General features: G+C 39.2%; 1 protein-coding gene across 1 annotated transcript; it reads right to left on the minus strand.

The window, feature by feature from the left end:
- Positions 1–5,656: 5,656 nt before the first annotated feature.
- adcyap1a (adenylate cyclase activating polypeptide 1a) lies at positions 5,657–9,007 on the minus strand. The gene is made up of 5 exons (XM_085362261.1): positions 8,910–9,007; positions 8,217–8,351; positions 7,417–7,521; positions 6,484–6,618; positions 5,657–5,924 (listed from the first exon to the last, which is right to left on the minus strand). The coding sequence occupies exons 1-5, from the start codon at positions 9,005–9,007 to the stop codon at positions 5,657–5,659; spliced, it is 741 nt and encodes a 246-aa protein (XP_085218387.1).
- Positions 9,008–17,622: the final 8,615 nt, after the last annotated feature.

A 17,622-nucleotide genomic window follows, 5' to 3' on the forward strand; every position in this document is an offset into this window, starting at 1 on the left:
TATATATATATATATATATATATATATATATATATATATGTTTATTGTTCTGGATTCTTCATCTGGAAGAGTAGAGTATAGCACAGCTTGCAATCACACTTTCCTTAACCCTGACAAACAAGCACAGTTGCCAAAACATCTTGACCAAACATCTTGGGTTGGTCTTCTGTCCAAAGAACATTGGTCCAGAAGTCTTGTGATTTACTCAGATGCAACTTTGCAAACCCAAGCTGTGCTGCCATGTTTGTTTCAGAGAGAAGAGAATTTCCCTTGACAAGCCATACATGTTGAGGAGTTTTAACATGCTAATTGAGGCCTGTAGAGTCTGAGATAGAGCTCTTGGGTTTTTGCAGTTTCACTATTAGACATTCTGACCTCGGGGTGAAAAGTTTCTTTTTCACATGACTCAAAGTGTTAATTAGATTTATGTCAAAAAGACTTCAAAAATATTACTCCTATTACTACTGCCCCAGAACACTGCCAACAATGACCCTGAAAACTAACAGCTGATAGATCAGTGTTCCATAGCAAGCTATCTCACCTTTGCTTTGACAAAATGAAAGCTAGTTTCTAAACTGGATGCACTAACAAGTCTCTCAGTTTTTTGACAGCTACTAGCATAACATAGATTCAAGGATTACATGCAAAAACACTTCTTTAAACCCTCATATATACAAGTAGACAATACAGAAATGCATAGGCTTATTTGTTCTTCTGAACATTTTCCTTGCACTTTCCTGACTTGGTTGTTTTTTGTCTCTTTTGAGAGAGGAGCTCAGTTTTCATAGCTTGAAACCAAAGACAGTGTGAAAGATGGATGTCGTAAGGTTGATGCTACCCATTGCTTTCATGAATCTCAGTCACCAAAACTTTTTGGATGGTCAGTACCACACAACACAAGCGTCTACACTGTGAACAGACTCAGTTCAACAACTTGAAATAGTGGATGAAGCCTAGCAAACTACAATCAGCTCCATGTGTCTGTGTGGGACGTGTGTCCATTAATGTGTCCACACGCCTAACTCAACTATCCAAGTGGATGACTTATAAAAATATATAAATAACCCCACGTAGAGTAATCACGAATGACAAAACTAATCATAGAAGACAGGCTGTAGATGTCCTTTTTAATGCTGTAAAGTTGGACATTTTAATGCGTAACACAATAGGGATTAACTGTTTGGAGGCAGCCTCAAGTGGTCACTAGAGGAACTGCAGTTTCTGCCACTTATCTTTTGGCTCCCTTTCAGCTCTGGAGGTTGCCTGTTGCTTGAAACAGATGGAAAGTGGCAGTCGTGTACTGACGTTCTATGTTCAGGATATTTAAATTATGTTTTGCCCTCCAGAGCTTTGCACTGGTAACATGACTGACTGTTAAGAATGCAGTTTATCTCCCTGGTGCTATCGCCCTCTCCATTATGCCAACATCTTCTTCAAAATCAAATGCCAAGAGTAGTAGGAGTCCACTGACCAGTGAGTGACAGTGACTTTCTTACACAATTAAATACAACCACACAGAGTCTTAGTATGGCTGCAAACTTATTCCTGGTGCTTTATTCTTATTACCTGTCATATCCTTAACTTATTCAGGACTCAAGTTTTTCATATAAGATGCATTTTCACTTTCATTTTCTTATTTGCTCCTACAGTGATGCTACTTTACCACATATTTACGTGTTTTGCTTTTGTGATTTATTTGTGTGAGTGCCCATTATGGATCACTACCCATTACTCAACCTCTGCTCGCCTATATGAGAGCCTGTTTATCAGCCCCTCCCTGCGCCTTGCAATTTCAGCCTGTAGAAGACAACATAGCTGAGACTGGTGCCATTTGAGTGAAATATATCCACTGTGATCTTTTGGTACTCAGGAAAGCCACTGGCACCCCACCCACTTGCAACGCATCCTCCTGGGACTGGTTGCCTGGCAACACTGGCTGATTGGGTTAGCAGGGTTAAGAAAGGGTCTGGCACGGGCCAAAGGAATCAGATCACTCCCATTGATCATCCTCTCTCTGCGCTCCGCTGAGAGCTGAGGCCGCAGCCATGAAAATCAAAGCCCTGCCTTCATGTCTGAGAGGGGGTTATTACGCACACAGGGGAGCCGAGAGAGACACAGCAGGCTTTGTGTGGTCGCACTGTCTAACATCCCATAACGCGCAAGGCGGTGTCCTGCTGCAACTACTCACTGTCGCAAGTGATGTGATTGTAATTGATGCCCTTTAAAGAGATTTCAGGCAATACAGAGGGCCGGTCTGGAGAGCGGGGGACGTGCAGACAAGCCTTCAATCTATAGAAAAGGTCCTTCTCTCTTCTGCGCTATTATCAGGTATTATGAAATATGGGGATCTATTTAAGGTCATTAGCTGGCATTGAGACAGACACACAAGTTTTAAAAGGTGTCACTTGTGAGGAAAAGACGAGAGATGAGGGCGACAGGGTGGGTGGTGGTATTCCAAATGCCATCGGCTGCTCCAACAACGCAGGAGTCTCAGCGGGAGTGAGACACACTGGGCTGATAGAGATTCACATCGTACTATTTTTATCATTCATGCATGTAGTGGTTATAGTGATAGTCACCACATAGATCATAAACATGGGCATTCTGTAGATTTACAGTAGCATCCTGCTGACGCCTTTATTAAAGTTTACCGGAAACAACAGACGTCTTTTGCAGCAGATATTGAAAACTTTAACAACTCAAACTGCACTTTGCAAAGCTCAGAAAAAGTGTTAGGACCCAAACAAGGTCTACATTTGGCCAGGAAGGGGTACTGAAGATAAACTGTGAAGTCCACATCTGCTAACATGTATAGCTACTGGAAAATGTGAGCAAGTATTGGAAGAGTTGTTAGCAATGTTTAACCAAAAGCACTGGTCCATATACATTCTAATGATACACTGTGTGAATATATATGCATATCAAATGCCATATAATTGTGCAAATTTTATGTTGGAGTCTCATTTTGGGTTTTTTTTTAATAGTCTTTTACATATTGAAAATTGTTGCATCACCCTGGCCTGCAGCTATTTCGAGGATTCCTTCACCTTTATCTTACAAGGAAGAAGATTTTTAGGGATATAAAAGGAAGCACCTCCCATATAGGTTTGGACATTTCATTTTTTTAAAAAACATGTGGATGTATGCATGTACCCTGTACTTTCTGTTCAAAACCAGCCCACACCAGTTCTTCCTTTCACAGAGTGCCAGTACCAGTGTTCAGACAGCCCAACTGTTCCACCAGTCCTGCAGGCCTTTGGTCGCAACTGCTGAAGTCCCAGAGAGGTGTAAAGTGCAGCGAAGCAGTGTGTGGCGCAGGCTGGGTGATCCCTCCCACGTCTCTTTACTCATGCTCTCCCAAGGGGAGGTAGTCACCCGGCCAACTGGTGTCACAGTTCCTCCGCCAAACTGACTGAGTCACGGTGAAAATGGGGCAGAGACTTGGATCTTTTGGTCTCCCTTTCACCAGCTTTCCTTTGTTTCTGCAGTTTGGTGGGGTTTTTCACAACAAAATTAAACCCACTGTTGATAAAGAAGCAATGTCTGTTTCCTATTTTGGTTATTCCAACATAAATTCCACTCTTTGGTTCATTTGCATGATGTCGTTTTGTCTTATCTGGCTATGTGCAGTTTATTTGATATTTCATGCTGTTAATATTTCACCATTGTTCTTTGACCAGATTTTTTCTTTTAATTTGTATGTCCTTTCTCATGTACCGTAACATCCCTTCAAAACTGTCGAGCGGATAGTCTCTTTCCTTTGAAAGAATGTGGTGATTTAGGTTTTCATCACTAGTTAGGGTCCTCTCAAACGTTATGAGTTCTGTTGATACTGGCTTCAAAAATTAGACGAAATTTTTTGTTGTTTACAAAAATTTATTCATACAAATCTTACAACACGTTTTTTTTTTTAAACATTTATTGACTTGACCCTTGCAGACGGCCATTCGAAGAAGTAGTCTAATATTCACTTATATATATATATAAGTAAATAGATATATATATATATATTTATATATCTTTGAAGATTATTTCATTTTCGTAAGGCTATTGGCGCTTTGAATTACCATACATATAATGTTTTATGGAGTGCGGAAAACTGCTTCTTCGCTTTATTTTCACAAAAATCCACATCTAGTGCTCTAAACACAAAGTACAAAAAGAAAGCAGCGCAAGCAACAGTGCTTGACGTCTAAGATGAATGATGCTTAAGACTATATCAAACATCTGTGCAACACAAAAACAACAGCAACAACAACAACAACAAAAGGGTGAAATGTAAGCTGATGATGTGCAGCATTGTAGGGCCACTAAATAGCCATCTAGGATTCATGGCGATTTTAAAGTCGATGCAAGGCACCACAGCCGCAAACTGCTTCCTGCGTCACAAACCCTAGAGGGGAATGCAAAATTAAAGAAAGATTGATACAGTAAACACAAATTGGAAACGTTTACCCTGCTGTTATTCCTTCCTAACACATTTGGTAAGAAGTGTGCAGATTGTAGGGGCGGCGGGGGACCACTAAGACTTTGAGTTTTTGGTCTAACCATGCTGGTTGTATAAACTTGCCCTGATCCCTTTCAAAATCAGCATGTTCTTTGTCATTTGACCCACCCCTGCTTCCCTTACTTCAGTTCTCTTTGTGTGTTTCTAACCCTGCTTACATCATATCCTCACTCTCTCTTTTTTTAATATAATCAATCATTGTGGCTTTTGCCGTATAAAGATACTAGAAAATGAATCGTCCACAGTTATTTTTTCTCGCACACAATTCAACAGTAGATTACAAAAATCTCCCTTGCCTAAGTAACAAACCCATAAAGTATGACATTAGATTGGGAAACTCTCGCCAGTGCATTCAGAGAGGACATACAGCTTTGTGTAGAAATGTGAGGGAAAAGTGAAGAGAAAAGAACACAAAACAACATCCAGAAATGAAAGGCGTGTATGTTTGTAGTAGTCAGAAAGCAAGCAAAACCATCTAGTTGGAGTCGTCTGCACAGATGCGGTGGCTAGTGCAATTACTTTAATCATGCAATCTACTGTAGTTTTTACATCGGTTCACATGACAGAGAATGGAAGCACAATAGACCCAGAAGGTTCAAACACAAAGCTTCAAACTGCCTTGTTATGTCTCTCACAAAGAACAAACTGATGAATAAGTTACCATGTAACAAGTATCATTTCTTTTTTTTTTTCTTTTAAATTTGCCTGATGGTGCTTGAGATGTTCGTGATACTTATTAAATGGGCAGAGAGGCGTGAGAAAACCTTTAGCAGGATAAGAGGTTTCCAAAACACAGAATCCAGAAAACACAAGATTGGCACTTTACACGAGTCAAAGGTGTGTGTGTGTGTGTGTGTGTGTGTGTGTGTGTGTGTGTGTGTGTGTGTGTGCGTGTGCGTGTGCGTGTGTGTGTGTGTGTGTGTGTGTGTGTGCTCACTTTGTAAACACCAAGGAAGAAAAAGGGCAAGAAAAACCTCAAAAGTACTCTGGTCTTCATCTCAGATTTGGAGGCTTTTATTTTGACAAGCCTCTCAAATTTACTTAAACAAAACTGGCATTTTTTCCAGCCAACTAAAATTACTTTTTTTCCATCTCTCCACACTTTTTTGTGGATAGATGGGTTAATTAAAAGTAAAAATCTGTGAGAGTCTAGAGAGACAGGAGCACAGATGAGGTGGAAGAAGAGGTTGAGTTTTGAGTGTTTGAAACGAGAGCTGAAGGTGAGGAGGGGGAAAAAGGAGGGGCGTAAGAAGCCCCTTGCAAGGACACGGCCTCAGGAAAGAGCCTGAAACTCACCGGGATTTCGGGAGAGAACTGTTTCAGCCATTCTCCCAAAAAAGCCTCAAACTCTTCCCCGTCCGGGAGGGCATCAAAGTCTATTTCTTGTAGGATATGGTGAAAACCTATGTCTTCAAGGCTGTTGTGAATAAAGACAACTAAACTCTTAATGTCACGTCACAAAAAGCAGCATTCAATACATTGATTGTCTTTTAAACTATTTATTTTCCTCACATTCATGTCTCTTTGCTAATTTTTTAAAAGACAGGGCTGTTGGAGCATATGCGTCACGTCAGACAACTGTGTCCCCTCAATAAATTAGCCTAAAATAAGTAAATCAATGAATACAGAAATAGAGGCTAAATTTTCTTAAATCAACAACAACAAAACAAAGAAAGAAAGAAAGAAAAATTGGTCCACAAAGTAGATATGTGCGTTCTCAAGTGCTTTAAGTACAAAATAAAAAACAATATTATTATCAAAATATTCATTTTAATGGCTTACTTCATACATAAATACATGTTTAAGAACACAAAAGCGATCCACTGATTGGTCAGATTTCAAAATGACTTCATCTGGGGCTGCACACACTTTGATTTTGGTTTTTTTTTGTTTTTGTTTTGTTTTTCAGGAGAGGAGGAGGAAGATGCTACAAATATGCCAGCCGCCGTCCTTTGTTTCTAATTCTCTGTCTATACCTTTTCCCAAGGACCGCCGCCAGGTATTTCTTGACTGCCATTTGCTTTCTGTAGCGGCTGTAGCTGTCTGTGAAGATCCCATCTGAGTGTCGCTTGGAGAGGGGCTCTGAGCTGTCATCCAACATTTTCCCCCCGCTGTGGGAGAGACGAGAGGCGGGTCTCACTACCAGCACACGGATACATGATGCATTCACAAGACCCACCCATATGTACAGCCTGTGGTGCTAAATCTATTTTGTTTGTGTTTTTCCTTAAAAAGGAAAATCATTGTATAACCACATTCCTCCTTTTTTATCACCAGCCAGGAGAGCTGTGGATACACTCACTCTGCATCCTCAGTTTAAAACATTTGTTGGAGATTTACTGACAAAAACAGGCAGCATGGTAGTGAGCACAATAGTGATCTCACAAAGGCTTTTTCCACACTGATTCATGTTCCCTCTGCTTAACTTTTAACCCACCCCTTCACTATTTTTCATGCCTGCACTGAGATGTGATGGGCCTGCTCATAAGGCTATAGAGGAACTGCAACCCCCTCCATCACACCCCACCCCTCCTTCCACCGGGAACCACTGGGACTCAGTCCCCATAAATAATTCATTTGGAGATAAATTTAAACTTGTGCGGCTTAATTCTTCCCTTTGCGCCTTTAGATTGCAGCCAGCTCAGAAAACGACACTTCCCAAATCAATCAAGTGCCCATTTGTGTTCCCCCTGACGATTTTTTTATAGCATTAATAAAGGCTGATTCAGAGGACGAGGGCGATTTATTTAGCAGCACGCTGGGAGATAATGGGACCACAGACATATACAATACGTGTAACAGCGTGAATTATGAGTTTTTAAAGAAAACCAACGGGGGAAAAACACACATAGGACAGACCACATTTAATATAAGAAAAGAAGAGGTGACAACCAAGAAGAAGCTCTTACCCTACACGTTTTGCCATCAGAGAATGAAGGTATTTCCTTGCTGATAACTGACCCAGCGCTTTCCTGTAGGCTTTATTAAACATGCCGTCTGCATGTCTTTCCGTTCTGGGATGATAGATAGCCACACAGTAAAATCACCACACAATGTCAAGTCGCTACACTGCAAAAATATCCACCTTAAATCGATTATTTAGGCCTAAAACGGGCTTTTTTTTAAACCTCCCTCCACCCTTTAAGTAAAAACTCTACGAGTCACTATGAGATCATTTCCTTTGTGATTTACAGTGAATCCGTAAAAAGCATTATTTTCCCCAAGACATTCCCCTTGATTCAAAATAACTAATTTTTTTTAGCTTATTTAAAGAAAAACAAGCTTTTGAGTCTTCACGGGAGATAAATTCAGCGCATCCTGACGCAGAGAGACGTTGCTGATTCCCCCACCCTTTTTCTTGGAAAGTGAAGATATTCATCATCGTCTCTATTCTTTCATTTAATTTTAATGACTTTAATCGATGACTTTTCCCTCGTTTCAAAGCAGACTGATTTTTTTGTTTTGTTTTTGTTAAAGCTTCAAAACAAAAAAAATGATTAAAATAAAACCTTCGTGTTTGAAGTTACAAAATCTCGACAATACATTGATTAACACGTAACATACACATACATGGACATAAATAGGGACTGTACGGCGATGAGATGTTCAACATGGATGTCTGCAACGTTGAGCGAGAGAGAGAGAGAAAAGAGAGAAGGGGTGGGGGGGGGGGGGGGGGGGAGTTTTTCGTAGCCGACATGAAAGTCACCTTTTTTCCGGAGGGTAGTATAAAGTGTAGACGTCGTCAGCGACAGGCGGAGCGCTCCTCGCCTCAATTTGATCTCTGTCGTAATCCAGGGACGGTAAGGAATTGCCGTCCTCATCATAAACATCGCCATCAAGTCTGAATAAAAGTAAGAATGGACAGTTTTTCCCAGTTTCTCTTCACATCTGCACTTCATGTAGCATATTATTCGCATATTCACATGAAATTCTAACTCAGAAAGAAGATCAGACATCAGGAGTTTCAGGAACTCTTTTCACAACATTTGTTTTTTAAATGTTGGAATTATAAGGATTAGTCACACGAAATTCTCTTAACTAATTGGGATTTAAACTTGTTTAAACCCAGTAAACTCGTTTCTATTAATCATTCAATCACATACATCCGGTGTATTAATGGCTGCAGGTCAGGTTGAGACGCCGTAGTTCACTGCCTCAGTAGCTTAAATTTCATTACCGCCGCTCCCTGGTGAATGTTTCTCAGCCCTATGGATTGGCTGTCAGATGATGTTATCCAGTAATCCAATCGGCTATTATACTCCCAGACATAACTAACTCTAAAGCAGATAAGCTCGTTAGCCTGTGCCCTGCGGGTGCTCGGTGCCCACCAGGAGCTGCACATGAACCACAAATCAGCGACTGAAAAGGGAAACTTAAAGACGGATAAGAGCATACATACCTAAGACTGGGAAAGCTAAGCCCCACAGGTGAGCTGTTGACGCTGTAATGCATTATGATTCCATAGATGAATAGTGCTAAAGTCGCTTTACTAGACATTGTCCTGCTGCAAAAGAAAAAAAAAGCGGCATCAAGTCAGGCAACAGTTAAACGAATCTACTCACAGCACAGCTCTACGATCAGGTAGGTTCACTTTAGCTGCTTTCACACCACACCTGAGTTTCAAAGCAAACAGACAACCACACACCAGGACTTTCATCTAAACTCGCCTCACTTTTACCCAGAATAAAAAGAAAGAAAAGAAGAAGAAAAAACTCCCCAAAAGTGGCTCCTCTTACCAGTTGCGAGACGCTGGACGCGATCCGCTGAAAACCTCAACTGGGAGAGTGAGATAGGATCTCTATCTCAGTCTCTCTCTCTCTCACACACACGCACTCTCTCTCCCTTCCTCCTCTCTTCCTCTGTTACTCAGCGAAGAGCTTCTTCGGTGCCCTTGTGCTTGGTCGGAGTGTGCGTAGCCCGCTGTGCACCTGCGGCTCAGTTTTGGGGAGTTTCTAAGCGGACTCGGTCGCGGTGAAGAAAAGCGGCAAACATTTGTCTGCAGAAAACTTTCCTGCGTCCTGCGAACTGTACTCCCTTTGGTTTTTTTATGCATAATTCCGAAAGCATGCCTTTTTCACTTGTCGCGTAGGTAAGGGGGGGTAAGGGGGGAGTGGTGGGGGTAGGTGGGCGGCTGCGTCATCCCCCCCACCCACCTCACCAGTCCCATTAGAGTACATCCCTCTTTCGCGTCAATGAAAGACACCCCCCCCCCCCCCCCCCCCCCAAGCCACGCCATAAAAAAAGAAGTTTGAATTCAAACATTATAATTCATTAAACAGTGAATTAATGTCAATATTTGACGTCATGCCATAAATAGGATCACATGACGGGCCTAGTGGAGGTGGAGGTGGTGGGGAGCTGTCCAGTGCTGAAGTTTGTGTTGGGGGTGCTGAAATATGACAGTCATGCTTTCTTCTAGAAAAAAAATGGATCGTTTCTCTAGAGGCAACAAAGAGATGTTTCAAGGACTTAAAAAGCTGCAATGTGCTAATCGTTTTTCCTTCCTGTTTTTCAAATGTCCGCCTCTGCAGAGGAGATGAGGCTCAGTTACACAACCACATATCTAAGTATTGTTCAGAGCCTGAACGTGAACTTGCTGAAGGATCCATACTGAATGGACGTTTTGGGTTGTACTCATAATTTTAGCTTTTTGCCCCACAATCTGACCTCTACAGAATAATAGCACAATTCTATTGATAGATAGATAGATTTTTGTGACAGTGTTTCTTATTTTTACTCATAAACTTTCTAAAAGGGGTTATTTAACACATATTACAGATAATCAATTGGAAGTTTCCTCAACCACAAATAAACCATTGGTGCAAAGACACGGGATATCTGAAAACTTACAATTCAGGGACCCTTAATGACAACTTGGGGTTTCACTGATGAGCAAAACTGTGTACTATGAGTACTTTTTATACATGTTACATTAAGTTTCATTAACTATTGTCTTTGGGAGCTATCCAGTGCTGAAATATGGTTTCACGACTCTGTTGAGAAAGCTACCTAACTGCACAGAAAATAATGCTTAACTCTTTACTTATTTCACTTTGCACTCACAATATCAGACATTTTATTAAGCATTTGAGTCAGAGTCACATTGTTGAAGCAGAGCTTTGGCTTTGCTTGATACAGTTACTTGAAATTGTTTAAGTCATAAGTGAAAAACCTGATTGTGGAGAGAAAATAAACTGCTTATATTCTCCACTTAAAAATATAATTACAAAACAACAATATTGATGCAACACCATACTGTTGAAGCTTGTCAGCGTGGAGCTACTCTGTGTAAAGGAATTTGGTTGAGTGGTTCTCAGCCTAGAGGAAAAGACACTCCAAAAGGTCAGAAGATAACGAGGCAGGAAAGAAGAAAATACAGAGTTCTGCTCTGCTTTATTCTAACTGGTCCTTTTGTGGTCACACATTTGATCCTTTTATCTATTTAGGGCTTTAAGGGTTATTTTAATGAGATCATCTGACAAACATACACCCTAAAAATGTCTTTCTGATATACTGTATTCAATCTGTATTCAATGAATGAGAAACGTGTGACATAAAGAGGGTGAATCTACAACAGTATCTGAATTTTAAAGATAAGATAAGATAAGATAAGATAAGATAAAGAGAAAAACATTACTTTTTTGGGTAAAGTCTTGATCTGAAAATTTAAAACTGACTACAGCTGTCAGAGAATTAAAAATTTAGAATAATTTTCTGTGAAATGTAAAGTTGCTGAAGTGTTAAAAGTCCTTAAATGTGCAACTCTATAAGAGATTTGTGGTTTTCTTCTCATTGAGACTACTTTTACCGTTTGGGCACTATTCATTTAGAGTCAGCTGTGTCCGCTGTCCGCAGAGGAATCAGAAACGTGTTGAATCTGTATTGGGTGATTCAGACCAGTTGATGCTCTTGACGTCATGTGACGGTGGGCTTAGTGCAAAAATAACACAATGAATACATAAAATTTATAGCAAAAAAATCCCCATTTTATCTGAAAATACCTATTGGATTCGGGTTTTCTTCTTGTTCTTGGTGAGCACTGCGCCCCAGTGGCTATGAAAAGACAGTGCACTGTGTCATATTAGGGGCCCCAGTGATTGTAGATTGGCACAAAAAGTCAAATGCACAAGAAATCTCAACATAAATGCAGACGTGTCATTGCAATTATTTGTAATGTTGTTTCAATCATACTTTAAGCAATTGTTTTACTGTATTCCTGTTTGCTTTTGAGGGGTTTAATAGTGGATCACCTGCCTTTCTAACCTTTAACAGTTAAGATCCTTTGAAGCTGCTTCCTGTCATAAACACGGTGGAATATTAATAAACTTGCTACCCTGAACAGTCATTTAATTCTTTACTGTCTGTATTTTATGTTCAACTGTAAACTGTTTAAAATTATTGTTTTCTTTTGGTCCAGATTTTATTGTAGCAAACAATCATTAAACCCAGTTTCCAGTATTCAGATAGCACATATTATATTTTATATACTGTAAGTAGCGAACGAAGTTACAGTAAAAGAAAATATGCTCTTGTTTGATTAGAAGGGTCAGCAAACAGGAGCTTCCCTTCACACTGTTTAATATCTCCTGCTTGGAAAGAGAGATCTGAACAATCACAGCGGACCACGATGAGCTTTATCACCCCAAACAAGACAAGAGAGGAACATATGACTCATTCTAATTTTAGCACTGTTAGCTTTTTATAGCACCTTCTGGTGCTGACATGTTGTGTTGAAAGAGTTTTATTAATGTTACAGTCTCACAGTTCAAGTAGGCAGTACTCAGCTTTTACAATGACAAGTGTTGACAGAATGTGGCAGACGTGGATTTTGAAAATCTTATTTGTAAGGTGTACATGTCTGTATCAACAGACACACTGTACAAATTCAGCTTCCTTATGTTAACAAAAGCTGATCCTAATACTGTAAACCATAAAGATGTAAGGTTCATTCCTTGGACATGTCCTTATGCATGGGCTATAGTTCCAACTAAAGGGGTAATGAGTTATCCCTCATTTCTTTATTTTTTGCAAGGAAAATGGGAAATGGGTGCAGAGATGTGCCACTCTACATGGAAATATAGTATATAATGCAAAAAAAAAAAGATATTACACAGTTCTAATGAGCTTGGAAGTCAATTACCACTTTTATTCTTCAGTACAGCCTGAACTCTGAAAAAGAAAGCTTTAAATCAGAAGTACTTGACTCCATTAGCAAACCCTAGCTACTAGAATAGAAAAAGTTTTAATCCACCCAGACCGATCCGGTTTCATCAAAACCAGAAAACTTAGTAAGTCTCACCTCTAAACACCATATAAAAAATTCTATCATCAGAGGCAGAAAAGGCATCTGATAAAGTTAACTGGACATTTCTATTCAGCACTCTACACAGACTGGGTTTTGGAGAGTAGTTCATCGACTGGATAAAAATATTTACACTTCACCCAAAAGAACAATCGCTACAAATGGGGTCACATCACAAATTTCACTCTTCACTGGGGAACCAGACAAGGTTGTCCACTCTCTCCATCTTTATTCACCATTTTCATTGATCCATTAATGCAGCAATATGCCAAAATATCCCAATATGCCAAAATTACTCTATCTACAAGACCCACATAACTCATTACAGGAAACTTTCAAAATAATTATCAACTTCTCAAAAATCTCTAACTACACAATAAACTGGGATAAATCGTCCATTCTGATGCTTTTTGAGGAGGCCTGGGATTCTGCAGCTCAGCACCCCTCCCTCCCGCTTCATACTGGCAATATTAAATATTTAGGTATTAACATTTCAAACATTTTAAAAAATTACATTTCTTTATTTTTTTTTTATTTTTATTTTTTTTTTGCCTGTCCCGTTTGGCTCTTTTGCCATCAGAATTATTGTCTAAAGGCAAAGAAAGATGCCCAACGGATTTACTTTACCAAATCGACCAAACCCAGCCTTGCCGTATTGGTCTATTTGATTCGCCTTTTATTGTTTATTTTATTTGAACCTGCTAAATACGGGAAAGACTTGACTGGGGAAAAGAAAGGGGAGAAAGAAAGGGGGAAAGAAAAACAGCGGGGAAGAGGGACGAGGATAAAGGTCAAAAAACAAAAACCAACAAAATAAGAAGACAAAAAATACATATATCAATCACGTGGATCACCTGTTGAGAAAGAAAAAAGAGAAAACAAGCAGAAAAAAAGAGCAACATAATAAACAACATCACGATGATCTATGGGAATATGACAGTAAATACTAAATATTAAACATTATTGTGCAGCATGTAAGATCGACAGCACACAGTGTGCTTTGAGGTAGGAGCCAAAAAGGGTGTAGTTTGTGTGTGTGAGCACCCGTGTGTACACCTGTGAGCATGAGCGTGCTTGTATTTAAAAGGTTCCTTCATGTAATGATCTGCTAGAGGGTGTGGGGAGCCACAGCCCCGTCCTTACTTACTATTCATCACTGATTAAGATAATAACAGCCCTAGGTTTCTCTTCAGCACTATAGCCGGGCTGACAAAAAAGTATATCTTTATTTTTTTGATCATAGAGGGTTTGTTGAACCTTTAGACAAAATATATGAAAATATATCAAATTTTAATCCGCATATACAAGTTTTAATTTGTATCCCATTTGCTACATAAGCCATATTTTTGCAATTTAGTCATTAAAAATGTGTCATGCAATTTATTTCATTTTTTGAGGGTAAAAAAAAGTCACAATGATGATGTAGAAGACTCAAAAACTCACAAAAACACATGTATCAAATACGATACGCTTGGCTTTAATGGTTTAACCATAACCATAACTAGTAACGACATGAATTTCATCACAAATAAAAATGTAACCATTAGAGAAAAAAAATATTCATATCCATCTCACAGATTTATAATTAGATGATTACATGCCTCCCTTAGCCTGGTTCTACCAGTGGTTTCTTCCTGTTAAAAGGGAGTTTTTCCTTTCCACTGTCCCCAAATGCTTGCTCATATGGGGTCGCTTGATTGCTAGGGGTTCTCTTGATTATTGTAGGGTCTTGACCTTGTGACGGGTGTTGTTGTGATTAGGTGCTATATTAATAAAATGGAATTAAACAGAATTTTTCTAATCAGGTTTATTTTTACTGCAACCGCAGTGTTTTGGGGATCAAGAGGTCAGGAAGTTCAGGCTAATAGTAGTTAAATGCAGGATCAAGTCAATTTCCCATGAAGGAAATGGAAATTTTCCAGCTTCCATAGGGCAAGAGGTGTTATACACGTTCACACTTATGAGCAGTTCAGAATCACAAGTTAACCTAACCTAACCTCATTAACTCCATATCTTTGGACTGTGGGAGGAAACCAGAGTACCCACGTAAACACGAGGAGAACATGTAAACTCCTCACAGACAGGCTCCGGCCTGCTGGTGGAATTGAACTCGGGATCTTCTTGCTGTGAGACAGAAGCGCTAATCACTGTGTGGTTTACATACACGAAACAACATTTTGATTTATTTTTATAATTTCTGAACCAAAAATTAAATAGAAATCATAACTTTCACTACTTCAGGAGAAACATCTGTGTCGCTTCATAGCAAAGAACAGCGATGCTTGTGAGCAGACACGAGTATAATTTATGCACCATCTATTTCCAGTTGCACTTATCAGGAACAGCTATGTTTACTTTTACTTTTTAAGCAGAAAATCAGGTATCGAGTTGCTTGTTTTCACACACAGTAGTGTGATAATCTTGGAAACAGTTAATGAATAATGGTGGTAGTTCTACTACTGCTGAATGTCTTCCTCTACGCCTAAATGAGTTCAAAAACTATCTGCCTCAACTGACTTCCAGTAAAAACAATAACAACAACAAAAAAACATTTAACTGAAGTAGCTGAGTGATATAATGAATTTACAAAGTGTGACGAGGAAGCAATTTCAGGACTGGGAACCTGTGTGAGGCGTGAATCATCAACCCTCTAATGAATCAGTGATAATAAGACTTAAAATAGGAACATATAAAGAGTTAGGTTTGATTTGAATACTATCAACACTTGTAATTTTTCTCACACAAAAAGATATATTTTGGGTTATTAAGATAGAATGACTATAGACTAACCAAAGCAGGATGGTTTGTATTCCTTGTATTAACCACCAAAAAGCAGTAATTAGAAGGTTCAACATGAAATAACTCAAAAAGTAAAGCTGTTATGCAGAAAAAGACATTCATAAGTATCATTACTAATTAAGTATATTAATATTTAATCACCTTATCTTTAGGTTAATCGCAAGGTGCTGTTGCTTTTCTTGCCAAACCTAATTAATATAGGATTTGTACCACATTATAAAAGTGTTAAAAATAGGAATGTACCATATGTAGGAGGCAAAGATAGAGGAGTCCAAAACTGAAGAGAAAGGACATCCTGTGGTTAATTTAATGGTGTAAAAAAGGAGGCAGGAGTGTTCATTATAATAACAATCAATGTTCCCTCTAATTTTTCATGTGTCACAGAGCGAATACACAAACTCCCTGAGCGGTCCCTTGGACCACTGTGAGCAACAGCAGACGTGTGCACTGTGGTCACGCCAGCATCACATCCATCCAAGTCACATGGTTTATTAAAATAATCAGATTACAGTATTTACATTTATGTTAGACTTTTAATTAACTGCTTTAGCCCACTTACAATGAAAATGTAAAAAAAAAAATGAAAATTTTGAAAACAAAACTTTATTTATTTATTTATTTATTTTTTTTATAAAGCTCTGACTTGTATTATGAGGTTGAGTCTGTGGGTCTGGGAGAGAGTCCTGTAACTCTCTGTCTGCAAAATACAGTAAATAATGACCAATGTTGGGCAATTAATTATATAGTTACTTCTTCAAAAAAGTTACTGAGTTTTGCAAACAACAACGTTTTTTGCAGCTGTTTACCTAAAAATGCAGCCAAGGCGTTTTTTAAATAAACATTTCAAACTATTTACAGAACAATCAGCTGTTCTGCATCAAATTTGATGCCACACAAATTATTTGTGTCACTCCAAAAAATAATTTCTGTCCACTATGAGATAAAGGAGAACAACGGCCTGGTACCTGCAGGCCTGACAACAGGAGATGTATCACTCCTGTAACATTCAGCAGTTGCCTCATTGTTCTGACACACACAACAAAACTATTGACTACACTACACACTAACTACACAAGATTCGTGCTAAACGTTGCAAATCTGTCACAGCTCAAAACACCGCTGTCACTCCTAAAACTTCCCCCCTTCCTAATCAACTAAATACCATGTTGCCATATCATTTTTTGATTGGTCGACATGGTACATTTTTCCACCAATAGGAAAGGCTGAGGGCAGGGGTTTGCTCACAGGCGGAGAGTGCTTTCGAGGTTTTCCTTATAAAACGCCGTTTTTACCGTTTCTTCCTGCAGTAAATATAAACAACGATAGTATTCAAGAAGGAAACCAAACATTGCATTTATTTTTATCATAACTCTGGTTTTACGTGGTCTATCAACACAATTTAAAAACTGGTATAAAGTCCACACTTTTTCTGTCAATTGTTCCGTCTGTCCTGCTCACATCTCCAATGGTTCTACACGTCATCAACGTGGCTTCACTCCACATCAGCCGCTTTGCCAGCTAAAACACCGGTGTCAGCACATAAGGACGCTGTCATAGCCTGTCAACGACGTTGATTAGCTGCGTATAGATGAACGTGAATCGCATTATTGGCTGGACTATGGGATAAGGTGGCACCGTTCTAATCCCATAAGGGAGCAGCCAGTCACTTACTGACTAACACTGCAAAACAGAATTGTTAAAGTTTTAATTTTAATTTCAAGTCAAGTTAGATTTTTTTTTCTGTGCGCAACGCAGATTTTCTGTGCGCAGAGACCGTGCCAGCAGTGCGCAATTGCGCACGCGCGCAGTTTAGAGGAAACATTGATAACAATAGTCCATTAAAGTGGATAGAATTACCACTGCAATACAAGAGCTTCACATTTTACAGACAAACCATGTGAAAATCACAAACGTATGCCGAAATGTTTCACTAAGTACTGTTAAAAGGATTCAAATAAACAGAAACATTTCACCTTAAAAACTTTTTTTTAATCAGTAGGAATGTAACAAA

Source organism: Diplotaxodon limnothrissa, linkage group LG9 (assembly GCF_057381915.1).
Source record: "Diplotaxodon limnothrissa isolate DT_005_m linkage group LG9, D_limnothrissa_male_GT1.1, whole genome shotgun sequence".
Taxonomy (NCBI): Eukaryota; Metazoa; Chordata; class Actinopteri; order Cichliformes; family Cichlidae; genus Diplotaxodon; species Diplotaxodon limnothrissa.

Excerpts from the sequence above, each read along its gene's own strand:
- adcyap1a (XM_085362261.1), bottom strand. The coding sequence starts at position 9,007 with ATGTCTAGTAAAGCGACTTTAGCACTATTCATCTATGGAATCATAATG. Across the intron at positions 8,352-8,909 it reads CTTAGCTTTCCCAGTCTTAG|ACTTGATGGCGATGTTTATG; the intron begins GTATGTATGCTC and ends ACTTTTATTCAG. Across the intron at positions 5,925-6,483 it reads GCGGCGGTCCTTGGGAAAAG|CCTTGAAGACATAGGTTTTC; the intron begins GTATAGACAGAG and ends TATTCACAACAG.